General features: G+C 42.6%; 1 protein-coding gene across 1 annotated transcript; it reads right to left on the bottom strand.

Annotated features, from left to right (window-relative positions):
- Positions 1–4,739: 4,739 nt before the first annotated feature.
- On the bottom strand, positions 4,740–20,700 carry atxn7l2a (ataxin 7-like 2a). Its single transcript, XM_056275141.1, has 10 exons — positions 20,571–20,700; positions 19,431–19,499; positions 18,567–18,903; positions 17,186–17,418; positions 16,499–16,581; positions 9,814–10,025; positions 9,399–9,570; positions 8,575–8,696; positions 5,324–6,245; positions 4,740–5,168 (listed from the first exon to the last, which is right to left on the bottom strand). The coding sequence occupies exons 1-10, from the start codon at positions 20,698–20,700 to the stop codon at positions 5,151–5,153; spliced, it is 2,298 nt and encodes a 765-aa protein (XP_056131116.1). The 3' UTR covers positions 4,740–5,150.
- Between the last annotated feature and the right edge of the window lie 6,966 nt (positions 20,701–27,666).

Here is a 27,666-nt window from a genome sequence, read left to right as displayed (position 1 = left end):
CCTTAACGTTGACTGTTTCTTTTAACAAAGTTTTATATATATATATCTCAGTTCTAGGTTCTCGGCCCTTGTCCATGAATGTCTTGTTTCAGTAGCCCATTTCTCATCAGGTTGTCCTGGTTCTCCAATGCCTGACGCAGACCTTGTAACTCGGGCAACGTCCAAGCCGGTATGACTCTATTCATGTTACTCTCACTCATATCTGAGGTAGTTGACTTGTATAGCATTAGAAGTCTAAACCACAGACTCTTACGAGAGACTCGTCCCAACCAGAGATTGAACCCCCGATCTGCAGCAGGAAAACCGGCATTCCTACCTACTGAGCTATGCAGCTGCATCAAAAAGACATGTATGCTATGGTTAATACTCCTGCCTGTACCCCTAACCAAGGCAATGGAAAGAAGAACTGGAGTTGGTCCCCGGGTGCTGCAGCTGTCCACTGCTCCTATACAATAGGAAGGGTTGAATGCAGAGAACAAATTCATTGTAACCATACAATGGCAAAATAAAGTGGCTTAAGAAGACAGCAGTAGTGATCGATGTAGCAATCCCGAGCGACGGCAACATCAGGAAGACGGAGCATGAGAAACTAGAGAGATACCATGGGCTGAAGAAGAACTACATTGCCGTGGCAGGTGAAATCCACAGTAGTCACAGTGGTAATAGGAGCACTAGAGGCTGTGACCCCCAAACTGGGAGATTGGCTCCAGCAGATTCCAGGAACAACACCTGAAGTCTCTGTCCAGAAAAGTGCAGTCCTAGGAAAAGCTAAGATAATGCACATAACCCTCAAACTCCCAGGCCTCTGGTAGAGAACCTGAGCTTGAGGAATAGACACACCACCCGAAAAAGGGTGAGAGGAAGGATTTTATATATATATATATGGTTGGGAATGGCAGCACTAAGCTCCTGTGGGACTTCCAAGTTCCAGACTGACAAGCAGGTGCTGGCTGACCAACCCAGCATTGTCGTGGTTGACAAGGAACAGAAGACGGCAGTAGTGATCGATGTAGCAATCCCAAGCAACGGCAACATCAGGAAGAAAAAGGATGAGAAGCTAGAGGAAAACCTAAGGACTGAAGGAAGAACTAGATCGGCTGTGGAAGGTAAAATTCACAGTAGTCCCAGTGGTAATAGGAGCACTAGGAGCTGTGACCCCCAAATTGGGAGAGTGGCTCCAGCAGATTCAAGGAACATCTGAGGGCTCTGTCCTGAAGACTGCAGTCCTAGGAACAGCTAAGATAATGCGCAGAACCCTCAAAACTCCCAGGCCTCTGGTAGAGGACCCAAGCTTGAGGAAGATAGACCACCTGAAAAAGGATGAGGGAGATTTTTATTTTATATATATATATACACTACCGTTCAAAAGTTTGGGATCACCCAAACAATTTCGTGTTTTCCATGAAAAGTCACACTTATTCACCACCATATGTTGTGAAATGAATAGAAAATAGAGTCAAGACATTGACAAGGTTAGAAATAATGATTTTTATTTGAAATAAGATTTTTTTTACATCAAACTTTGCTTTCGTTAAAGAATCCTCCATTTGCAGCAATTACAGCATTGCAGACCTTTGGCATTCTAGCTGTTAATTTGTTGAGGTAATCTGGAGAAATTGCACCCCACGCTTCCAGAAGCAGCTCCCACAAGTTGGATTGGTTGGATGGGCACTTCTTTGAGCAGATTGAGTTTCTGGAGCATCACATTTGTGGGGTCAATTAAACGCTCAAAATGGCCAGAAAAAGAGAACTTTCATCTGAAACTCGACAGTCTATTCTTGTTCTTAGAAATGAAGGCTATTCCATGCGAGAAATTGCTAAGAAATTGAAGATTTCCTACACCGGTGTGTACTACTCCCTTCAGAGGACAGCACAAACAGGCTCTAACAGGTACTATTTAATGAAGATGCCAGTTGGGGACCTGTGAGGCGTCTGTTTCTCAAACTAGAGACTCTAATGTACTTATCTTCTTGCTCAGTTGTGCAACGCGGCCTCCCACTTCTTTTTCTACTCTGGTTAGAGCCTGTTTGTGCTGTCCTCTGAAGGGAGTAGTACACACCGGTGTAGGAAATCTTCAATTTCTTAGCAATTTCTCGCATGGAATAGCCTTCATTTCTAAGAACAAGAATAGACTGTCGAGTTTCAGATGAAAGTTCTCTTTTTCTGGCCATTTTGAGCGTTTAATTGACCCCACAAATGTGATGCTCCAGAAACTCAATCTGCTCAAAGAAGTGCCCATCCAACCAATCCAACTTGTGGGAGCTGCTTCTGGAAGCGTGGGGTGCAATTTCTCCAGATTACCTCAACAAATTAACAGCTAGAATGCCAAAGGTCTGCAATGCTGTAATTGCTGCAAATGGAGGATTCTTTGACGAAAGCAAAGTTTGATGTAAAAAAAATCTTATTTCAAATACAAATCATTATTTCTAACCTTGTCAATGTCTTGACTCTATTTTCTATTCATTTCACAACATATGGTGGTGAATAAGTGTGACTTTTCATGGAAAACACAAAATTGTTTGGGTGATCCCAAACTTTTGAACGGTAGTGTATATATATATATATATATATATATATATATATGTGTGTGTGTGTGTGTGTGTGTTTGTGTGTGTGTGTCCACTGGTTTCAGTGCTTCAGGAGCTCCTTAGGGCTGTGTTCTCTCCTCATGGCTCTTCTCACTTTACACCACCCACTTAATATCCCTGAACAGTTCTGTGAAAATAATAAAATACACAGATGACTCAACCACTGTAGGCCTCATCTCTAACAATGATGAAATACAGGACCACATTGAAGTGGACCAAGCTGTCACTTGGTGTGCAAACACTGACCTCTGGCGTAATACAGTCAAAATCCAGGAACTCATTATTGACTTCCGATGCATGCCAAATCCAAAAATACCCATACAAATAGATGGAGATCCCATCACCACCGCTGACTCTTTTAAATTCCTCGGAACATACATCAGCAATAAACTGAAGTGTAAAACTAACACCGAACGCATCATTGCAAAAACTCAGTAGTGACTTTACTTCCTTAGGTAGCTTAAAATATACCAGATCAAGCATCAACTTCTCATTCTGTTCTCATTAGCTATCATCGAGTCCATCATCACATCTTCTGTTACAGTATGGTACGGCAGCATGGACAGTCAAACACGGAAAAAACCCACATTGGATTGTCAACAAGGCATCCTAAATTATAGACAACCCACTCCTCTCAGTTGAATCTCTACACACCAGACTGTAAAGCGAGCAAAAACCATCTCTGAACCCTCACATCCTGCTCATCACATCTTCCAGCTCCTTCCCTCTGGAAGGTGTTACAGGCATTGTCCACTTAGCCTAAACACTTCACAAACAGCTTTTCCCCCCTACCTATCAGGACTCTGAATTCCTCCCTCTGCTCCCCTCCTCACACACCACTGGCATATGTATGTGTATGCATACGCACAATTCACCTACTATTGTATGTTGTGTTTAACATGTTCTGTATCACTGTATTGTTTTGTGATAGTATATGGAGTGTCTGCTGTGGTCCATTGTATTGTGCTGCAGTTTTTACATATTGTACCAAACAATTCCACCAGCCTTGGTCATATGGCTAATAATCTAACCTAAACAAACATCTAAAACACATACACGACAGATCGGATGTTTCAATTCAGAGACCTACACATTTTCTTGTATGGTATATTTCTTTGAACAATCACAGTTGAGCAAAGGCGGATTCAAAATTAACACAGGTGGACATAGACCTTGTTAAAATATTTAGTGGGATCTGTCCAGATTAACCGAAAACGCCTGCCGCAGTTTGTCACTGATTTGAACAAGTTGCTTTATTTTCAATTTAATTCTGACATCTAGACACTTTTTCATTTGGTCATTATACAGAATTCCTTCTGTGGAGGAAAAGTCAGATATCTAAAAAATATTGATAAAAATATTGATTTTGCAGTACAGCAAAACAAGAAATAATCAATTGGGTTTGAATGCCGATTTTATTTTTAAAGATTATTTTTTGGCTAGTCAAGAGAGACAGGAAAGGCGGTGGTGGGTGACATGCAGCAAAGGGCCCGGGCCAGATTTGAACCCAGGCTGCTGCGGTAAGGACTCAGCCTTATGTGGTACGTGTTCCATCAGGTGAGCCACCGGGGCACCTGAATACCTCATTCTCAATAATAATACTATATAATCATAGTCAAATCAACTTTTCCCCAATCTTAATTTTTGTGTTTTCACCCAGCCAATACTCTTATCATTGTAGTTTAAATGTATATGTGCATAAACACATGAACATATCCATATTTATTTCCTTTTACTTATGTTTTTTTAGCTCACTAGTGGAAGCAACTGCAGTTAGATGCCTCATTGCACTGGTACAAATGGTAAATGGACTGCATTTATGGTCTACCGACTGCTCAAAGCGCTTTACAATGTACGCCTCACATTCACACACACATTCATACACTGATGGAAGAGGCTGCCATGCAATGCGCCAACCTGCTCATCATGAGCAGTTAGGGGTTCAGAGTCTTGCTCAAAGACATTTCGACACTCTGGAGGAGCTGGGGATCGAACTAGCAACGCTACGATTACTAGACGACCCGCTCTACCTCCTGAGCCACACTGCCCCTGGCTGAATGGCGTGTATTCAGAATTTCCCTCTACCTTCAATAAATCACTTACAGGCAAAAACATCGAACACCTTGGAAAAACAAGTCACAGCGTCCAAGTGTAAAGGACATTTTAATCCATTTATATAAACCAACATATTTTCATTTAGCAGCATAACCAAGATGGTCTTGAGGTATTTCTAAATCAATACACTGAAATTCTTTGATCCCATCTCCCCGAGACATTCACCCAGACACCAAATTCACAGATACACACATACCCAAGTCTGATTCAGACACTGAAGACCGCTGAAGTCATTTTACTAGTTGTGCACATACAAACACAACTTGACACACGCACACTTGAGCCTACACTCATAGGTTTCAATAAGACAAAAGCAGACACGCACATACAAACATTGGTTTGAGTATCCAAATGCACACACATACAAAATTATTTTGTTGAGTCCTGCTGCCAGTCTTTGACTGAGCAGAGCTGGCTCCCTCGTTGTGGCTTGTAAGGCAGGCACACTTAATGGTGCAATTTTGGCTGTGGGACAAGAGGATAGGAAAAAAAGAGTTGAGAATACCATTTTTCATCTAATTCTTATTCAAAATGGCAGACTAAAAATATCAAATATGAATTATTTTCACCGTAGCCGCTTTGTGGCTGAATTGCACATTTTTCTCCTTCCCTCGACTCACCTTCTGTGTGCCCAGTTTCTTCTCCAGCCCCCCGGCCAGCGCTCCACCTTTACTGTCCTTCCAGGGGTAGAAGTTTGAGCGAGGAGAGGAAGAAGAGGAAGGGGAGGAAGAGGACAGGCGGTGCGGTGAAGGTTTGGGGGGAGGTGAGTGCTCCCCATTGTTGCCCCCTTTGCGTTTCTTCACCAGCCCGCGGTGCTCAAAGCCCCTCCCACTTCCTCGCCCGTGCAATGAGTCCCCCCCTGCAACCCCTCTGCTGTGGGAATTGGTGGTGGCTGTGTCGGGGGGAGAGGAATGGGCTGGAGGAGGGTATGTCCGTCTGTAAGACCACGCTGCGGTGGCTGCTGGCGAGTGGGATTCAGAGGGAGAGGGCTGGGGTCGGGGCTTGCTGCCAGGGGAAAGTGTGCCATTGGTCTGTCCATGTGGAAGGGGCAGGGATGGGGCAGTCTTAGATGAGGAGGAGGAAGCAGAGGGTGGACGGCCCCGGTCCTGGAGGATGATGCAGTTCCTGTCGGGGCCGGAGTGCTCCCCCTCCTGAGATGGTGCCTTGCGTTTCCGGAGAGCGGCAGCCGCAGCTGCTGCAGCCTCCTCCCGCAACTTCAGCATCTGTTTGCTGGGCCGTCCCACTGGGTTCTTAAGTCGCCCAGAGCCTACCTGGCGGACTGCCGCTGGCTTCACTGGTGCTACGATGTGGCCCCCGCTGCTGCTCCCTAAATTCTCTGGTTGACTAGCCACAGGGGGTCTGCCTGGTCCACGGCTGGAGGAGGAGGAGGAGGACGAGGAAATTTTCACGGTAGAGCTGATGTGACTTCCTGTGCGAACCTTGGAGTGCAAAGAGGAAGAGGATATGGAGGAAGGAGAAGAGGGAATGATGGTCTTGGCTGAGGAACTCTGAGATTGATGGTCGGTGGCTTGAGGTATTTTCCTGGATTAAAGGCAAAAAATAAAGACACGTGGGTTATAAAAAAAATCATTCAAGCCAGTTGAAGTCAAATTATCTAGGTTCACATGAAAAGAGCTAACATTGGGATTTACTTATGGATGTAGGGTAAACTTGCATCAAAAAGGAATATTCTGGGGTACTCAAGCTGTAGCCTACAGTGCATCTGGAAAGTATTCACACCCCTTCACTTTCCCCACATTTTGTTATGTTACAGCCTTATTCCAAAATGGATTAAATTCCTTTTTTTTCTCATCAATCTAAACACAATACCCCATAATGACAAAGTGAAAAAGGTTTTGTGGAAATTTTTGCACATTTATTAAAAATAAAAAACTGAAATATTGCATGTACATAAGTATTCACACCCTTTACTCAGTACTTGGTTGAGGCACCCTTGACAGCGATTACAGCCTCAAGTCTTCTTGGGTATGAAGCTACAAGCTTGGCACACATATATTTGGGGTATTTCTCCCATTCTTCTCTGCAGATCCTCTCGAGCTCTGTAAGGTTAGATAGGCAGCGTCGCTGCACAGCTATTTTCAGGTCTTTCCAGAGATGTTCAATAGAGTTCAAGTCTGGGTTCTGGCTGGGCCACTCAAGGACATTAACAGACTTGTCCTGAAGCCACTCCTTCGTTGTCTTGGCTGTGTGCTTAGGGTCGTTGTCGTGTTGAAAGGTAAACCTTCGCCCCAGTATGAGGTACTGAGTGATCTGGAGCAGGTTTTCATCAAGGATCTCTCTGTACTTTGCTCCATTCATCTTTCCCTCGATCCTGACTAGTCTCCCAGTTCCTGCCGCTGAAGAACATCCCCACAGCATGATGCTGCCACCACCATGCTTCACTGTAGGGATGGTATTAGCAAGGTGATGAGAGGTGCCTGGTTTCCTCCAGACGTGACGTTTAGCATTCAGGCCAAAGAGTTCAATCTTGGTTTCATCAGACCAGAGAATCTTGTTTCTCATGGTCTGAGAGTCCTTTAGGTGCTTTCTGGCAAACTCCAAGCGGGCTGTCATGTGCCTTTTACTGAGCAGAGGCTTCCGTCTGGCCACTCTACCATAAAGGCCTGATTGGTGGAGTGCTGCAGAGGTGGTTGTCCTTCTGGAAGGTTCTCCCATCTCCACAGAGGAACGCTGGAGCTCTGTCAGAGTGACCATCGGGTTCTTGGTCACCTCCCTGACCAAGGCCCTTCTCCCTCGATTGCTCAGTGTCGCTGGGAGGCCAGCACTGGAAGAGTCCTGGTGGATCCAAACTTCTTCCATTTACGAATGATGGAGACCACTGTGCTCTTCGGGACCTTCAAAGCTGTAGAAATTTTTTTGTACCCTTCCCCAGATATGTGCCTCGATACAATCCTGTCTTGGAGGTCCACAGACAATTCCTTTGACTTCATAGCTTGGTTTCTGCTCTGACATGCACTGTCAACAGTGGGACCTCATATAGACAGGTGTGTGCCTCTCCAAATCATGTCCAATCAATTGAATTTACTACGGGTGGACTCCAATCAAGATGTAGAAACATCTCAAGGATGATCAGTGGAAACGGGATGAACTTGAGCTCAATTTTGAGTGTCATAGCAAAGCGTGTGAATACTTGTGTACATGCAATATTTCAGTTTTTTATTTTTAATAAATTTGCAAAAATTTCTACAAAACCTTTTTCGCTTTGTCATTATGGGGTATTGTGTGTAGATTGATAAAAAAAAAAGGAATTTAATCCATTTTGGAATAAGGCTGTAACATAACAAAATGTGTGGGAAAGTGAAGGGGTGTGAATACTTTCCGGATGCACTGTATGTCCTATACAGTCATTCACACCTGTCACAGACACATATGTCTGCATACATGTCAGAGACTAAAGAGAATTGACATGGACACAACGCTTACAGTTATGATGAAGAGCAAAAGTCAGAACTCTAATCTGTTTTGTTTTTTTTATCAATATGATGGCCAGCAAACAGCATATATCCACTGCCCCCCCCACCCCCCAATCCTCGATTTTAACTTAGAAAGTGGAAAATACTCATCACATGGCACATGCATCACCTGCAACTAACCAAGCGGTTGGTTTCACTGCACTTTGCGGTGGTAAAATACCAGCGTACAAATCAGTCATTATTGGGTTGTTTTTTTTTTACTTTTCAAACAACTCATGAAAACACACACAGCATTGATTGGATTAGATAAATCCAGCCCTCGATCTCAGTGAAATTGGCATTCATAATTAAAAATACAATCTACTCATCCCAGGGGTTGTTTCTTTTAAATTAAAAATGACGAAAATCAAATCAGGGCCCTAGCTCTCATTTCTTACTTCCAGAGATGGGCGCTGATGTGCTGCTCTAGCATGCTGCTGAGAGCCGACCTCAGATGGTGGAGCCTCCTGTCAAACGTGTAGACGCCATGGCCCACTGCATGGCTGCCAAACGAGCACACCTGGGGAGGAACAACCTTGTTAATGCAGATCAGCGTTTCCTCTAGAAGTAAATGTACCAGGGATGGCTGGGATTACATTTGGAATTATTTACACATCCATCATGCTTTGTTCACGACGTAACTTTTTTTTTTTTTTTTTAGAAACACGGCTAAGGACTCCATTACTTTGCCATAGTGATACACTTAACCAAGTATTACGTGACTTATTGAAAATATTGTATAATTCTAAAATGTCTAACTGCTTATAACTTGAATAAATTATTTAATATCAGATCCAAACTGTCTAGGGAGAGAGAAATGTCAGCTAGAGCTTTCGACAATGCTGCAAGATCAATTTACTGAATTGTTCGTAGTCAGGCCGTTGTTTAAGAAACTCCAACCAAAAACAAGTAACATCCATTGCAGTTTGTTGCATATGGGTACACTGTGAACGCCACATTAATGTTCTGATCTCAGTTTGATTTTTTGTAGAGAACACACAACTAAATTGCTCTTCTATGGACATTTTCATTAGTGCAAGTTATAAGCATTAGGACTATATTTGTCGTTATGTGGATTTCAAAGTCTCAAATATTTTTTTTTTAAATTCACATTTCTTTGGCTCAACACAAAGGTGAAAAAACCATTGGAAGTCTTCGATTACTTTTTCACAAGGATGATAAAAAATGACCACTATGACTGCTGCTAATGCACTTGTCTTACAGCTAGTGGTCGGGGATGTGAGGCAGATGATGGGTACTCGGAGAGCTCCTCAGGTCCTTCTCCTTCACTTTCATCACTGGAGATACGTCCATGGATGAGGGGTGAGGGGGCACGGTGGCTCCCTTCATCCTGCCACAGCTTCTCCTCCTCTGGGGCACTCTCGGAGGATGCTCTATATAGACCAAGAGGCACAAAGACAATCTGTTCATGCAGTTGTTCAACAAAATATTCCTAGCCATATTGACTAAAGAAAAGGCAAGATAATTTATCACCAATGGTCAGTTACATAAGGCGCAACGATTCATAACCAACAAAGTCTGAGTAGTTCTACCTATTACACCTATCCAGAAACATCTTGTATGCCACAGCTTATGAAGAGAGAAGCTAAAGGCCAGCTAGAGTGAAGATCACCAACCTAAAGGCAGGTAGGTTAGTAAGTGGTCTCCTGCAGTGTGGGGCACCAGCTGGCTCCCTAGGGTTCTCTGGGCTGGGTGAACGACCAGTGGAGCAGCCCCCATCAAGGCCTTGGGACCCTTTCTCTCGGACCTTGGTCTTCAGCTCTGCCACTAGCTGGTCAAAGTTCTTACTGCGCCCCACAACTTTCCTCCTCTGGTGAATGGAGTGGATCTGAGGAGAGGGGCACAGGATGCAGGTGGTAAGTGAAGAGTCTAAGCTTGGGCCTAATGTTGGCAAACAGCCACCTCTATTCTGGTAAGTCGCAAGCTGCAGATTTGAATTCTTAAAAGCATCAATTCCTATGTAGCTCAATGGGTAAAGCAGGCACCCACACCTTCAGGTTAAGAGGCTCCAATCTCTGTCTAGCACAATGCGGAGAACCTGGCAACAAAGGGTTAAGGATTCTATTCACACAAGGTGCACCCACACTAAAATCTATTTACAGTCATGTATGGACCTATCGAAATCATATTCTTAAAAGAAACAAATCCACCAACAGGCATTAGAAAACTTAGTTTAGAGGCCACCCAGCATCATTTTTTTGCACTGAAAATATCGTGCAATATTGTTCATTGCAATCCAACATCGGATCAACACCTACTGCTACCACTTCATTGTGCTACAGCTGTACAACTTCCAGCCCACTAAAATTAACAGTTGGGATTTGAAGTCACTGAGATTTTCAATTAGCAAACTAAAAGTGCTGCTCCAAATGTCATCAATTGTACCTTACAACTGTCCTGGCACCTCATTCTGTTGATAAACCCAGTTAAATAAATAACGGCAATTTTCCTAAAGATTTGTACACTTTTTTTTTTATTTAACAAGGCAAATTAAAGCTTTTTAAACATACTGCTAGGCGATATGCGAAGTATCACAATAATAATATGGGATTTTTTTTATAATATCAATATGACATGTTTATAAATGCTAAATTTAAGAATCCAACTAAGAGTCATCACACTGAACCGCTTGGTAACGTCAAAAATCAAACCAAAACTACTTTCCAAATAATCTACTACTACTACTTTTGGCTGCTCCCGTTAGGGGTCGCCACAGCGGATCATCCGTTTCCATTTCTTCCTATCCTCTGCATCTTCCCCTGTCACACTAGCCACCTGCATGTCTTCCCTCACTACATCCATAAACCTTCTGTTTGGCCTTCCTCTTTTCCTCTTCCCTGGCAGCTCCATATTCAGCATCCTTCTCCCAATATACCCAGCATCTCTCCTCCACACATGTCCAAGCCATCTCAATCTTGCCTCAGTTGCTTTGTCTCCAAACTGTCGAACCTGAGCTGTCCCTCTAATATAATCGTTCCTAATCCCGTCCTTCTTCGTCAGTCCCAAAGAAAATCTTAACATCTTCAACTCTGCCACCTCCAGCTCCTGTCTTTTCCTCAGTGCCACTGTCTCCAAACCATATAACATAGCTGGTCTCACAACCATCTTGTAAACCTTCCCTTTAACTCTTGCTGTTACCCTTCTGTTGCAAATACTCTTCTCCACCCACTCCACCCTGCCTGCACTCTCTTCTTCACCTCTCTTCTGCACTCCCCGTTACTTTGGACAGTTGACCCCAAGTATTTAAACTCATATGCCTTTATCACCGCTACTCCTTGCATCCTCACCATTCCACTGTCCTCCCTCTCATTCACATATAGGTATTCCGTCTTGCTCCTACTGACTTTCATTCCTCTTCTTTCCAGTGCATACCTCCACCTCTCCAGGCTCTCCTCAACCTGCACCCTGCTCTCACTACAGATTACAATGTCATCCACAAACATCATAGTCCACGGAGACTAGGGATGGGTGGTATCGTTAGGATTTTATCGATACTACTACTCTTATCAGTACTGCTTATCGGTTCGGTACTTTATCGATACTCTTATCAGTTCTTTTTGATTATTATGCAAGAAAAAAAGACACTTAATTAAGAACAGAATCGACATTGCTTTATTATTCTATTATATAACTTTATATAATATAAACAAATATTTATTCAGCAGCAACAGCAGCAGCAATGTTTTAAATGCGTCTGAATTATAGACTTTATAATCAACATTCAACAACAACAAATAAGATAAGAAAATAAAAGTAGATAAAGATAAAGAAAAAATATATATACACTACCGTTCAAAAGTTTGGGATCACCCAAACAATTTTGTGTTTTCCATGAAAAGTCACACTTATTCACCACCATATGTTGTGAAATGAATAGAAAATAGAGTCAAGACATTGACAAGGTTAGAAATAATGATTTGTATTTGAAATAAGATTTTTTTTACATCAAACTTTGCTTTCGTCAAAGAATCCTCCATTTGCAGCAATTACAGCATTGCAGACCTTTGGCATTCTAGCTGTTAATTTGTTGAGGTAATCTGGAGAAATTGCACCCCACGCTTCCAGAAGCAGCTCCCACAAGTTGGATTGGTTGGATGGGCACTTCTTTGAGCAGATTGAGTTTCTGGAGCATCACATTTGTGGGGTCAATTAAACGCTCAAAATGGCCAGAAAAAGAGAACTTTCATCTGAAACTCGACAGTCTATTCTTGTTCTTAGAAATGAAGGCTATTCCATGCGAGAAATTGCTAAGAAATTGAAGATTTCCTACACCGGTGTGTACTACTCCCTTCAGAGGACAGCACAAACAGGCTCTAACCAGAGTAGAAAAAGAAGTGGGAGGCCGCGTTGCACAACTGAGCAAGAAGATAAGTACATTAGAGTCTCTAGTTTGAGAAACAGACGCCTCACAGGTCCCCAACTGGCATCTTCATTAAATAGTACCTGTTAGAGCCTGTTTGTGCTGTCCTCTGAAGGGAGTAGTACACACCGGTGTAGGAAATCTTCAATTTCTTAGCAATTTCTCGCATGGAATAGCCTTCATTTCTAAGAACAAGAATAGACTGTCGAGTTTCAGATGAAAGTTCTCTTTTTCTGGCCATTTTGAGCGTTTAATTGACCCCACAAATGTGATGCTCCAGAAACTCAATCTGCTCAAAGAAGTGCCCATCCAACCAATCCAACTTGTGGGAGCTGCTTCTGGAAGCGTGGGGTGCAATTTCTCCAGATTACCTCAACAAATTAACAGCTAGAATGCCAAAGGTCTGCAATGCTGTAATTGCTGCAAATGGAGGATTCTTTGACGAAAGCAAAGTTTGATGTAAAAAAAATCTTATTTCAAATACAAATCATTATTTCTAACCTTGTCAATGTCTTGACTCTATTTTCTATTCATTTCACAACATATGGTGGTGAATAAGTGTGACTTTTCATGGAAAACACGAAATTGTTTGGGTGATCCCAAACTTTTGAACGGTAGTGTATATTAAAAATAAATTTTTACAGCAAAAGGCTAACGGAAGTTCAAACAAACAAGAACCTAGAACATTATCCTAACAGTTCTTCTGCAGAAAAATCAACATATCTGCCTTCTCCGGCAGGAGTCGTGATCTCTCCTGACTTATAGTGTCCCCGGCTATTAGCCTAGCTAACTCCGTATCTATGGCTTATATATTTGTAGCTAAACAATTCGTTATTAGCCTAGCTAACTCCATATCTATGGCTCATACGGCTTACCTGCAGTGGACATGGATGGAACACTACGAGCAAAGCAGTCGAAAACTCCGCATTTCTGCAGATTAATACCATGTTTCAACAAAAGATGTTTCGACAGATTGCTTGTATTGCCACCCTTACTGGCAAATGATTTGTTGCACTTGTGGCAACGAGCGTTGTTGTCATCGACTTTTGAAAAATATACCCAAACTTTTGAACGTTTAGTTCTCTCCGCCATGATGAGCACTTGAGCAGAGCCGTCTGTGCGTGTGTCAGCGAGTGTGTGGAGCACAGCACAGCCCCGCCCCTCGCGCAGTAAGAGAGAGAGACAGAGAGATGGAGAAAACGGCAAACAAGATTATGTTCGCGACGTTTAAATTCCTCGAAAAACACAATTGCCACAATATAAATCTCACTCTATGATTTCTCGAGTACCTACCGATCACCGATAGCAGAACCGAAAACGTCGGATCTTAAAAATGCTCCGGTTTTTACTAATTTAGAACAGGTTCCTGTTTAGAACCGGGTTTCGGGGGGCATCCCTAACGGAGACCCCTGCCTGATCTTGTCCGTCAACCTGTCCATCACCACTGCAAACAAGAAAGGACTCAGAGCCGATCCTTGATGTAATCCCACCTCCACCTTGAGCCCATCTGTCATTCCAACCGCACACCTCACCATTGTCACACTTTCCTCATACATATCCTGCACCACTCCTACATACTTCTCTGCAACTCCCGACTTCCTCATACAATACCACACCTCCTCTCGGCACCCTGTCATATGCTTTCTCTAAATCCACAAAGACACAATGTAACTCCTTCTGACTTCTCAATCAACATTCTCAAAGCAAACGTCACATCTGTAGTGCTCTTTCATGGCATGAAACCATACTGCTGCTCGCTAATCATCACCTCTCCTCTTAACCTAGCTTCTATTACTCTTTCCCATATCTTCATGCTGTGGCCGATTAACTTTATATCTCTGTAGTTGCTACAGTTCTGCACATCGCCCTTGTTCTTAAAAATCAGTACCAGTATGCTTCTTCTCCACTCCTCAGGCATCCTCTCACTTTCCAAGATTGTGTTAAACAATCTAGTTAAAAACCCCACTGCCATCGCTCCTAAACATCTCCATGCCTCCACAGGTATGTTATCAGAACCAACTGCCTTTCCACTCTTCATAGCTACCCTCACTTCCTCCTTGCTAATCCACTGCACTTCCTGATTCACTATCCCCACGTCACCCAACTTTCTCTCTCTCTCATTTTCTTCATTCATCAGCCCCTCAAACTACTCCTTTCACCTTCTCAGCACACTCTCCTCGCTTGTCAGCACATTTCCATCTCTATCCTTGATCGCCCTAACCTGCTGCACATCCTTCCCAGCTCGGTCCCTCTGTCTAGCCAATTGGTACAAGTCCTTTTCTCCTTCCTTAGTGTCTCACCCCTCATACAACTCACCACACGCCCTTTCCTTTGCCACCTCTATCTCTTCGCTTTACGCTGTGTCTCCTTGTACTCCTGTCTACTTTCTTCATCTCTCTGATTAGTTTCCAAATAATATTCTCTGAAATATTTCAGACCTTGTTTTGTGAGAAATTTTACATAATATATTTCTCATCATCATTAATTTAGAGAACAAAATTGTGTATCACGAGATGATACCAAATTTTATCGTGATGCAATACCATTATACGATAAATTATCATATTGAATTGTTGCTGAGCCCTAATAATTTCATGGCTGCAGAATATTGCAAAAAATGATAATTCACAACTGCAGACTTCCAATAATTGCATATATTTGAATTTTCTACTGTAGATCCCTGCGTGTCTTTATTAACATTTATGACTACTAATAAGTTCACACAACACGCTTGTATTAAATGGGAGCCTTTTTTGCACTTCATTCGAGGCACCTTTGTGTAAAAGTACACATTTATGAGGATAATAAAGACATTCTTGCTGCTATCATTTTCATAACTGAAAAAGAGGCATATAGTATGGCTGTGCACAAAAATAAAATAAAAATTACATAACTGAATCCTTTCCCAATGCATACTGGGAGTGAATGAAACTATCAAACCACTGAACAAAGGCATTCAAGCACCGTGGCATTTAAGTATAGGAAGCCCCTTTTATCTGATTCTTTCCTGTCTTTCTGTTATTTCCTGTTGATCAGGTCATCCTGTCCGCACTGTATTGGATGTGGCTTTTAACACTCTGCACAAGCCACATCCTCTTTCACAGACAACAGTGTCCATATAAGGACTCTTCCTGTGACGGCAGCCTGGCGTAGAAGCCTGAAGCCATATTCATCACATCTGAGGGTTGGAGCCCGGGAGCACATGACTACAATTTGATCCATCTTGAAACAAATACTAAACTTAGATATTTACTGCTACTTCCACATAATTTAATACTGACTTCCTTGCATTTAATCCTTTTTCCATCCAATAATGATAATTTACTTTTCTCACATTTATGACCTTACACCCATCTCATGTATAAACTATGTTTTGGAACTATATTCTCAAATCTATTTCAGCTAGTCTGATCTTCAAAATAAAAAGCTTTCTGTCAACATCAAACACGTGAATTGGTTACAGTGCCCACAGTATCCTCGAATAGCTGCTCTAGTTCACCATAAACCTACATGAATCTATCCACCAAGTTTGAACCACAATGTCAATGACAAGCACATTGTTAATCATAGTTCATCGTTTAGTAGAACATAGACGTGCCTACATAATTTGCTCCCTTACAAAATGCCAAAGTATGTTTCCTTATGGTCATAAAAATACATAAAACTTTATAACAACAGTTCATGCAATTTATTCATTAATTAAATAGCACTTGGTTGTTGCTGTTGCTTGTGTATTGCGAGTTCACAATCTCATAACCCAATTTCTCCCACTAGCTATGGTTGACTGCATATTAACTGGGTCTAAAGCATTGGGAGAAGGACTGGCTTCCAAATCAGGCATCTATCAAATGTTCACTTAAGTGTTCCTTAAAACAAAAGTTCAATAAAAGGTCTATGCTGAGGAGGACAAATGGCAAATTGAGTGTGTGGCTGGAGCTTACATTGCAAGTCAGGAGGCGTGTGCAGACTTTCTTTCTGTCAGGGTCCAGGACACCGCAGTGCTTGTCTAGGTCACACTCTCTCCCTGGAGACAGGCAGGATGGGAAAGCACGTCTCAGCACCAAGATAAAACTCTCAACAACTGTCAAAAATACTTCATATTTCAAAATCTACAGGCTAACCTGGAGCTTTTTTCCTAGATAAGGCTGATGGAACTGGTAGACTAATATTTATAATGGCTTAACTTGTGATATGAAAGCTTTTCACCAATATTATGCCTCACTATTCTATAACTTGATCGTGAATGGTGCTCAGGCAAACCTTGTTAATAATGCCAGAATTACATAAATTTGCTGCAAACAACTAAGCATTTAACTCTGCATAATATTTACCAACAGGGTTTAGCATTAAATCAATAGTAATGTTGCAGGTCTGTTCCAAATGACAGATTATGGATGAGTTTTTAAATTGCCTAAATTTGCCTTTCTTGAAAACATCCACTGGTATCAGAATATTACTCATCAAAACAATCAAATTGGTTATTTTCCTTATAATCTATCTTTGGGCACTTTTCAGACATACTTGGACTAAAATCATGACAGACTAACTTTTTAACATTAATCCCTTGCTTCTGCTCTCTCTTTTCATTTCAACTTAACCCTCGCACATATCCATTCACCCATTCTTACTGGAGGCTACTTTGTTGTAGGGTCTGGGGACCCGGTGACTAGAAACTCCAGAAGCCAAAGCCAGTTCCTTCCTCTGGGTTAGAGGCCTGTCGGGTGGGGCACCACCATGTGACCAAGGGGGGTCCCGAAGAGATGGAGGAGGAGAACTCATTGGGGGCTCCAAGGGTGGCGGTTGCTTGAAGACAGGCGATTCCGAATGGCCACTGTGTGAGCCCTTCTCTAGAGGAGAATGTCTGGATGATGGGAATGGAATAGAGATTCCCAAGGTGAATTTACAAGACCACATTTAAAATGTCAAAAGTCTTTTGAAACATGTTTACCCAACAGCATTAAAGCTGGGACAATCAAACTGTGCACAAAGACAATAAGTCTGTCAACTGCTCCATCCATAGAGAACCAGCTCATGCCTCAAGCTAGCATCTACCAGAGATGGCTTATGCCAGTGGTGCCCAATCATGTGCTATGGAGGGCCATGTGTTGGCAGGTTTTCACCAACTGATTCTACTTGCACATTTCAGAGCTCGTACCTTTTTTCATTTCACTGCACTCGGGACTTGTACTTGTGTGTACGTGACAAATAAATCTCTTGAATACTTAATAACACAACTTCCTCTAGACAAGAGAACCAGTAGGTAAATCAGCTGCTGTAGCCGGTTTGGTTGAAATGAAAACCTGCTTATATACAGCCCTCCATGGCACATGATTGGGCAACACTTTTTTATGCCATTATGGACTGGATTTAAACTGTTCTCCAATATTTCAACAGAACTAACATTTGACAATGTTTTTCCCTGCTCTTCTTTCCCATATTTCCTTCATAACCCTGATTTACTGTGAAAAAAAAAGTTGTCTATCACGTCACAATCTGTTGTTTCATTTCCAGGGATGGGTTCAGGTATTTACACTTCAGTCAGAAAGCATAAAGCAGCTAAAATTTTGCTAAAGGTACACCAGGTCAAGACAACATCCATCATCCTGCCTGAGCATCACTGCTGACTTCAAACTGATACAACTGAAAAACTGATCAAAACAAACAAATTATTTCCTCAACAGGAACAAAAACTGAATACCAAAGAATTAAAGAATGCACATTCGATTCTATGGAGTTTCCCTTTAATAATCTGCAATCATTAATCACAATTGTCTGTTAATCATGTTTTGGTTTACTACTTTGCAATGTTAAAAATATCAAGTTTTCAATAAAACATTTCTGGGCCTTCATGCAAGTACCCCCTGAGCATTGAGCACATCTTCAGTAAGAGCTAAACCTTCACAACATTTTCTATTTCCTCAACATCAACCCTCACTTTCTCAACCTGCTTTTTAACTGCCTTTTCTCAGACCCACACTGCCCCCTCACTGTCCTACTCTGTCATCTTACCTTACATTGTCCTTTGAGCTCTTGGAGTGTCTGTAATTTGGTGGAGTGGAAGGGGACGGTGGAGTTGCACGAGGTGGCCCGACCCCTTGGTTCCAACCCTCCCAGGAGGAAACCGAGGAAGAGGTCCCATGGGATGGAGAGTGCCCATGGCGAGGTCTCTGCTGAGGCTGAGGTGTTGAGGTGGGAGAGCGCAGTCGTGCATAAAGCTTGGCCAGGGGGCCATGTCTCCGCTCGCAGTGCTTCTCAAAGGCCTGCGGCTTGACCACCTGGCCACAGTGACTACACACCACTAGGTAGAAGTCGTCATGGCCTGGGTAGTGGCCAAAGATGGACATGTCTGTAAAAAAACAGGGGAAAGTGATCAAAAAAGAATGAGTAACAATTAGTGACAGATCAAAGCACAGGGCAGCATCAGTCTGCTGGGCAGTTTAGGCTAAATGTAGGAAAAAAGCACACACCACTCCTTTCACTTTCATCGGTTCCGTCTGTAACCCACACGCGAATGCACATACACACAACGGGGAGTCTCTGTCAGACAGCTGCTGCTACATACAGCCAGACTAGTTGCCAGAGGGCACCTCAACACAACAGTCCCTTGCCATAACACTTCCCCTAGCTCAATTTGGTGCCAAGCAGCACTCCTATTCACTCACTGCCCCTTGGGAGGGCTAGAGATCAAAGAGAAGCTGAAGCTTTCATTTCACTAGAAGCTATACTCACTCATTTGAAACTGGCACACTTAAATGAGTGCAAAGACTTATGCATATACAAATCTGTAAAGCATTTTGATAGTCTACTTTCCATACAATTAAAACGGGAACAGCATGGCTATAATCTCTAGCAGGTTGTGGTGTGCAGACTTACCCTCCTTGCTCAGGGACATGGCCTCTGCCGCTTTCTTGCCATTCTTGTTGCAGTCTTCCACATCGAGCCCTGGAGTACACATTGATCACATGCTTAAAGGGCATCTATAGGCATTGCGGGTCGCTCGTGATGTTGCAAATCAGATTCATCAGTAATTTAAGAGTCAACATAACTCAAAAGTTCACGCAAAACTTCAAATGCTGGATATCACCAATCTAGCTCCATATTTCTGGACATACTGAGAGGCCTTTGAGCTCAATCATGTAAGAAAATGACAGATCTACAGCCTCTACGTTTAAGGTATAAGTATCAACAGTAGCAAGTATCAATATTGATACTTCGGTATTGATAAGGAACTGGTTGGTCCCCAACCAGTAAGATAATTGAGGATTATTTTATGATAGTTCAACAAGAGTAGCACTTGGAGTGATGCCAGAAAATGAGGATAGAGCGCACACTTCGAGCGGGGCAGGGCACAGCACTTATTGGATTAGAAAAAAAATCGTAAAATCAAGATTGTTTCTCATTTAGAGAGGTGTATTGTCTGCTGGATTGAGGCGGTGGATTAGCAACCAAAGGGAATATAAATGAAGGGAGAGGAACACGTAGTAACGTTCCCTGGTATCAAAGGCTGGGCTAGCGTTTAGATGGTGGCAACAGCATCAGACTCCTCCTCCGTCACCGGTGTCTGTATCCTCCTGCTGCTAGCATCATTAGCAAGCTAGCTGCTTCATAATGGCTAGTTAGCGCCCCTAGCTAGCTACCGTTAGCTTTGCATGGCAAGAAGTTGCTCGCCCGACCATTCACGCAGACCGCCTTTGGCTCCGGTCCCACCGCTGTCTGACCCCTTAATTGATATAAACTACGTTAATAAATTCAACCATTTCATTTCAATAACAGAGGTAAAGAAACACACTGCGGTGATGAAATTGTAGTAATATTCACTTATTTTTCATAGGACGCCGTAAGCGCTAGGACCTGGGAGAGAGCAACATGTTACCCACCCAGCGCTAGGACCCGGTAGGGTCTTTGTTTGGGTAACATGGTTAGCGCTGCCCTCCGTTTCCACAAGAATAAACCCCAACATGTCGATTAATCGGCTTCTTGTGCCACAATATTGATGAACAGGTGGTTGCTTACCAGCCGATGCTGTCACACCGGCCCTCTCAGCCCAGACACTCCAGCTCTGACCCACAAAATCGTCGAGGCTAGGCACCCGCCGCTCCAGAGTAGCCATTACTTTGACTGCGCGTTCACGCACCGCCATCATCACTGCGCGGCAAGCCAGTTACGTCATATCTCGCGTCCCCGGCAGGACAGGAAGTTCCTGCGTGCGCGTTCGCGAAACACCCACATGCATCATCTACCCCCCCCCCCACACCACACACACACACACACACACACACACACAATTAAATACTCCCGTTTACTTTTACTTAGACTGGCTATAAACCAATCATCGACCAGTGCGAGCAACCTAAACAATTGTTTAACTTGCACTGAACCCGATGCGGAAACCTTTTTTTTTCTGTCAGACTTATATCACTGTTGAGTCACTTACTCGATCCCCTTCCAATTTATGGTTTGTGTGAGTCATAAAGGAAATTTCTACCTGTATATGACTCATACATGCGTTTACAGTGCAATTTTAATCTTATTCTTTCAGTTCATCATATTACAGGCGTTCCTTCTTTGTAAGTAAAACAACTTTCTCTGTCGTTAAACCTGTCCTTGTTTGTCTTCATGCAGGGCAAATACATTACGGCCCAGTAGGTGAGCTTTTGCCAGCAGTTCATACAGGCATGATCATGTGGAGATCTATTATCATATGCTTCAGAGTGATCATAAACTCACATAATGGATGATATGGTCAAACTAAGGCTGCAGAAGGATGGAAACAGCACATTCGCCATTCTTTTTTTCCTAATCCCATTACGAGGTTAAGCCTCAGAGGGCAGGTTAAGGCTGTGGTGAAGCACAAACAAGCTACGCCACTAAGATGTGCCCTTACTATCCATCCGAAGGAAGGGACTTCGAGGGATGCTTAATCAATATGGCACGAAGCAAATATTATAAAGTTACAATGTGTGCCAAATTATCTCAAAGTATGTTAGAATATCTTTGCAGACAATAGAACAAAAGAGAAGGGGTGGGATGATATTAGGCTTGTCCTGTGCAGAACACAAAAAGCAAAGACTATCAATATAAATAAGCCTCATTAATATCTCTTATGAAGGATTAATTTTACAAGGACACTGTGGTGCTCACTCACTCACTCACTCACTCACTCTTTCTGTAGGTTGAAATGTTGATATAATCTGGACACCACCCTCTTCATTAGGCATTTCTTAAACTGTTTCAAGTTCAGTGATCAGAAAAATGCAGCAAACACAATACAAATTTCTTTACAGCAACAACAACAAACTTTATTTATATAACACGTTTCATACATAGGCAACACAATGTGCTTTAAATTAAATGATAATACAATCGAAACAATCTTAAAAGTGCAAATGTAGAAAATTAAAGTGCACACTGACAGTTGTTAGTGCGGGTATACAGGAATCGGAGCAGAATATACAAATATCAAAATATTGTAACGTGCATGGATAAGAAGACACGCTGGCCGCTGGTTCGTGGGTCTGACCCTTAAGTCGAGCGGTTAGCGATGCCTCCTGCGGTGCGGGCGATACGGGTTCGCTTCCCGGCCGCGGCAGTTCCTGTGGTTGCGTTGTCCCCCGATTTCGCTACAATATGCAAAACACACTCACACCAAGAACTTAGCCATACGCTGTTCTGAAAAGTAAGGTTTTTAACTTGCTTTTGCTTTTAAAAGTGTCCAGTGTGGGGGCCTCTCTCAGGTCCTCAGGCAGGGCGTTCCATCTATTTGGGGCGTAAACACAAAGGCAGCTTCCCCTACTTTACAGTTAGTATGAGGGATGGCTAAAAGACCACAACCTTTGGACCTGAGAGTTTTTGCTGGTTTGTATCCAATTAGCATGTCTTTTGTATACCGAGGTGCAAGGCCATTTAGAGCTTTGTATACAAGCAACAGTATTTTAAAATCGATTCAAGTTTTGAAGGGGAGCCAATGCAGAGATCTAAGAAAAGGTGTAATGTGTTCATACTTTTTAGTTCCGCTGAGAACACATGCTACCACATTTTGAATTAACTGTAGTTGCTGCACAACTGAAATTTGGAGGCCGGTGAATAGACTATTACAGTAGTCTAGTCTACTTGTTATAAATGCATGAATTAATTTCTGACAATCTGATTTTGATAGAAAGCCCCCTATTTTTGAAAATTTTTAAGATGGTAGAAGACTGTTCTTGTGAGATAACTGATATGGCTCTCAAAATTTAGATCGCCGTCTATGATTGCACCCAGATTTCTAGCTTCGCTTTTGCACTCCAGAGACAGAGAGCTGAGATGAGCTGCAATTCTTTGTCTCTGAGTCTTTGCACCAAAATTAGTATTTCTGTTTTATCATTGTTAAATTGTAAAAAGTTATCTGACATCCATAAATTAATATCGTCAATACACTGAGTTAGGGAACGTATAGGATCTAGGTCATCAGGAGATAGGGATATGTACAGTTGTGAATCATCTTCATAAGTATGGTCATTTATTTTGTGTTTCTGTATAATGTGCAAGTGGGAGCATATACAGATTAAAAGGTAAAAGTCCAAGAATCGAACCTTGGGGTACCCCACACATAATACCCACTTTGTCCGAGACAAAGTCTCCAATGGACACAAAGAACTGCTATCCTGTAGGTAGGTTCTAAACCAGTTCAGAACCGGGCCAGATAAGCCAGCCCATTTTTCTAATTTCTCTAGTAAAATATCATGGTCAACAGTGTCGAAGGCACCACAGAGATCAAGGAGCACAAGAACAGATTTATTAGAACCTGTGTTCATATGCAGATCATTCACAAGTTTGATAAGTGCTGTTTGTGTGCTATGGTGAGATCAAACACCGGATTGATAAAAGGCTAGAGGGATTGTTTGATGTTAGTTATTAAGCAGAATAGATTTTTTTTCCAAGTATTTTGCTGAGGAACGGTAAATTGGAGATGGGCCTTAAGTTGGCAATAACTGTTGCATCAAGGTTGCTCGGGAGTGGTTTAATGACAGTTGTTTTAAGTGCTGCAGGAAATATACCTGACTGAAGAGAGCAGTTAATAATTTCTTAATATCTCAGGTGCTAAGCAATTAAAAACCGTTTTAAAAAATGTAGCAGGGAGAGGATCCAACCAGCAGGTGGAGGACCTGAGCTGCCCAACAATATTGTCTAGTTTTTTACAGGGTCAAAGTAAGACATACGGCCCGTGATATTTCTGGAGAACTAGACGGTAAGTTCAGTTCTGGATCTTGAGGCACTAATGTTCTGTCTAATGGCAATGCTTTTGTTATTGAAGTATGTAGCAAACAGCTCACATTTTTCATTGGACAGCATCTCTGATGGGGTTGGAGATGGTGGATTAATAAGTCGAGCAACAGTAGAGAAGAGCACTTTACTAGTGTTAATATTTTCAGTAACAATTTTAGAGAAGAAAGACTGTCTGGCCTGTTTAATTTCTTTGTTGTAGTTATTCAGTTTATCTTTGTAGATTTCATGGTGAACCTGAAGTATAGTCTTTCTCCACTGCCATTCTGCCTGATGACACTCTCTTACGTTGCTTAACCACTCCGTTTCTCAAGAGGCCTTTTTGTTTTTCTGCGTTTTTAGTTTTAACAGGTGCAATGTTGTCAAAGATATTTCGTATTTTTGAGTTGTTGTTCACAAGATCCTCAGTTAGTGATGCCATGAACAATGATAGCTCATTTACAGTTTTCTTTAAGGTTTCAATTGTATTGTAGTTGTCATGTGCGGCATGGTGGCGCAGTGGTTAACGCAGTCACCTCACAGCAAGAAGGTCCTGGGTTTGAGCCCAGCGGAAGTCCAACCTTGGAGGTTGTCCCAGGTTGTCCTGTGTGGAGTTTTCATGTTCTCCCCGTGTCTGCGTAGGTTTCCTCCGGGTGCTCCCGTTTCTTCCCATAGTCCAAAGACATGTAGGTCAGGTGAATCAGCTATACTAAATTGTCCCTAGGTGTGAATGTGTGTGGTGTGTGTGTCGGCCCTGAGATGGCCTGGCGGCCTGTCCAGGGTGTCTCCCCACCTGTCGCCCAATGACTGCTGGGATAGGCTCCAGCATCCCCGTGATCCTAAGAGCAGGATAAGCGGTTTGGGTAATGGATGGATGGATGTAGTTGTCATTGCCTGAACTGTTGCGGAAACCCGATTTGTTCAATGTATGTGTGAAAATGCGTCTATGTCCTGTCAGCGCTATCATTTTACAACGTTGTTAAAAAGCGCATTCTCTGCCTTGACAGTAGTAACCAGAGAGAGCGGTCGCTCTGACTGTCGGCAGCTCTGCGCTGGGGCAGCGCAAGGGATTCTATTCTGGGACTGTTAACGTTCATGTTCAAATTGTTGTTATAGTGATGTTGTGTTGTTGTTTTTGGTTATTATGGTTGTGGTGTTTGTTTGGGGGTTTTACTCAGACTAAGTAGATGACCATTTTACTGACTGACTGACTGACTGTAGGACCGTGACTGAGACTAATGTTTCCAGTAGTAACCTAAGGGGGGAAATCATTGTTCACTAGCCATTTTGGTGTGCAAATAAAAGAGCATTCCTGGGGTCATGCAAGGTATGAGACATGGGAATTGCCATTAAAAAGAAATATCTGCCTCTCGAATCTTTCTTCCATGCTGGCTTGCCACAGTATTATTGTCAATGAAATGTTTTTGATTATTCGAGTACTCTTCTGTTGTACAGGAAAAGCAGACGCATCAAAAATATGCAAAAGTGATCTGAAATAGCAACATCCATGACACAGGGTAAGGTAATATTAAGTCCTCTTGATATGACTAAGTCCAGAGTATGCCCCTTATGTGGGTGGGTCCAGAAACATGCAGACACAAATGCCTCCAGTAAGTTAATTAGGTTTCTAGCATCGGCATCAGTCTAGCATCAGTCACGTCTAAACCCACCAAGGGCGCCAAGAAAACCATCACTGTCAAAATTGTTTCCATTTCTCAGATCAAGACTTGGGAAAAGAAGCAGCAGCAGGGTCAACAGGTTAAGAATAAAAACCCCGTGGATGCCACAGTGCATTGCTGAGCGGCTCCCCCTGAGGCTGTAGTGCAGGTTAAGACACAGGAAGAGAAGGCAGCTAGGAGTCAAGCTCTGCAGCCCCAGGAAACAAACAATGTGAAGAGCTCTGTCAGTGAAGAGACACCCAGGATGCTACGCATCAATAAAGCTACTTTGCTTAGTAAGACAGCTCTTCAACTGACTGGTTCATGTAATGCTAGGCAATATGGCTGAAAATGTGATCATGATTAATGCCTTCATATTAGACACTAACCATTATTCATTCAGAACAAGATAAACATTGAAATTTAAGATGAGTACTCAACAAGTTTAAATGCCCATAATACAATTGTTTTAATTGCCAGACCATTGCTCTTAATTGCAATTTTCACAAGTGGACACAGAAAATAGCATAGTCAATCATAAGACAGGATTTAAATGGTCTTTCCATTTTTTTAAACATAAGACCTATTAAAATTTTCTGGATTTTCTCAGATAACGACATTCATTTAAACCAACAACACAACAGCTGGTGAATGTGACAGACAAGCTGGTTAACACTCCCAGAAGTGGTGCCAAGGTATGACCGGACATGAAGTTTCATCAGAGCTGTTAATTTCTACAAGAAATGTTTGTAAATGATATCAAATCCCCCCCCCCCACTGCGCTTGCTATTTAGGATAATCCTGCTTCCAGCAATGGCATCAAGGTCGAGGCTTTTGAGGAGATAACACTTGAGAAACTGCTCCGCAAGCAGGAAATAAAAGAGCAGGCCTCCACAAACAGCCATTCTCAAATTTCTTTTGAATTAGATCCTTCTCCGAAACAGGTGGCTGGTTTTGCCTTCAGGAGGAAGGTTCCTGTCAGAGCTAACGTTTTGCTACCAGCTTTCACAACACCAGATGTCACAACCCTGACTCAAGAGACCCCTGTTGGCAAACAAATAACCCTCAAACCCAAGGCTGTCTCACCTTTACACGGCACTTCTAATACCATTACAGCCACACCCACAACATTGACCCAGAAGCAAGGATCTCTAATACAACAGACAGAGTTACAAACCCCCTCACAGAGCCCCAACAGCTCCAGTGTATTCCCAGACAAGCGGAAAAGGAGCTCCTCAGGAAATATACCAGCTGAGCAGGCAGAAACAATGGCTCCAAGCTCCTCTGCAGAAGAGCAACCTATAAACAAGAAAGAAAAAATATCCTTGGCGGAGTTAGAATTAGAGTTAGATGTAGCCTTAGGGTGTCTGGGCAGGATGCCAGCAGGCAGGGTTACGACATAAGAGCAATCTGATGTAGCTGCTGTAGCTGCACTGTGGAGGCACGGTCAGCAGTGCCTCCACAGTGCTGGATGAACCTCTGCAGAAGGTGCCTTGTAGAAAGAGAGGGGCAGGTTTGAAGACTATCCACATTTGTTGTAAATTGCAGTAAAAGTATATCATCCCTGTTCTTCAGCAACTCCATTGGCTCCCTGTTAAATACCATATTGACTTCAAGATAGTGCTTCTCACCTTTAAGGCCCTTAATAACCTAGCTCCTTCATATCTTTCTGAGCTCCTTCATATCCACACAACCTCCCGCACTCTCAGATCTTCTTCTGCTCTCCAACTCACTTACACCATTGGCCCGCTTGGCTACCATGGGGTCTATAGAGCCTTCAGTCATTCTGCCCCCCGCCTATGGATCTCTCTCCCACAAGACATTCACAACATTGACTCTTTTTCAACCTTCAAATCCCATCTCAAAACATACCTTTTCAAACTGGCATATTCAGTCTGATACACGCTTCATTGAGTTTTGTGCAGATGATGATTTTATACTTATCTGTTGTATTGACTTTTTATCATCTACCCTGCTTTGTTTTGATTTTATGTTGTCTGATACAGTGCTGCTCGTTTTTTAACTGTGTTCTGTAAGGTGTCCTTGAGTGCTCTGAAAGGCGCCCACAAATAACATGTATTATTATAAAGGAATTCACAAAAAGCTTGAAAAGGGAAAGAATTTGTCTTGTGAAATTCAAATAACCTGCTGCTATTAATGAACTTCACTGGTATTTAGTTTCTGTCCAGATATCCTCCAGTACAGATGAC

This window comes from Lampris incognitus, chromosome 2 (assembly GCF_029633865.1).
Source record: "Lampris incognitus isolate fLamInc1 chromosome 2, fLamInc1.hap2, whole genome shotgun sequence".
Classification (NCBI taxonomy): Eukaryota; Metazoa; Chordata; class Actinopteri; order Lampriformes; family Lampridae; genus Lampris; species Lampris incognitus.
The sequence above is the reverse complement of the archived record's forward strand: the minus strand, read 5'-3'. Positions and strand labels throughout refer to the sequence as shown.

Coding starts and splice junctions, on each gene's coding strand:
- atxn7l2a (XM_056275141.1), bottom strand. CDS start 20,700: ATGATGGCGGTGCGTGAACGCGCAGTCAAAGTAATGGCTACTCTGGAG. Junction 9,571..9,813: donor ACTAACCTACCTGCCTTTAG/GTTGGTGATCTT, acceptor TGGTCTATATAG/AGCATCCTCCGAGAGTGCCC. Junction 8,697..9,398: donor CACATCCCCGACCACTAGCT/GTAAGACAAGTG, acceptor GTTCCTCCCCAG/GTGTGCTCGTTTGGCAGCCA.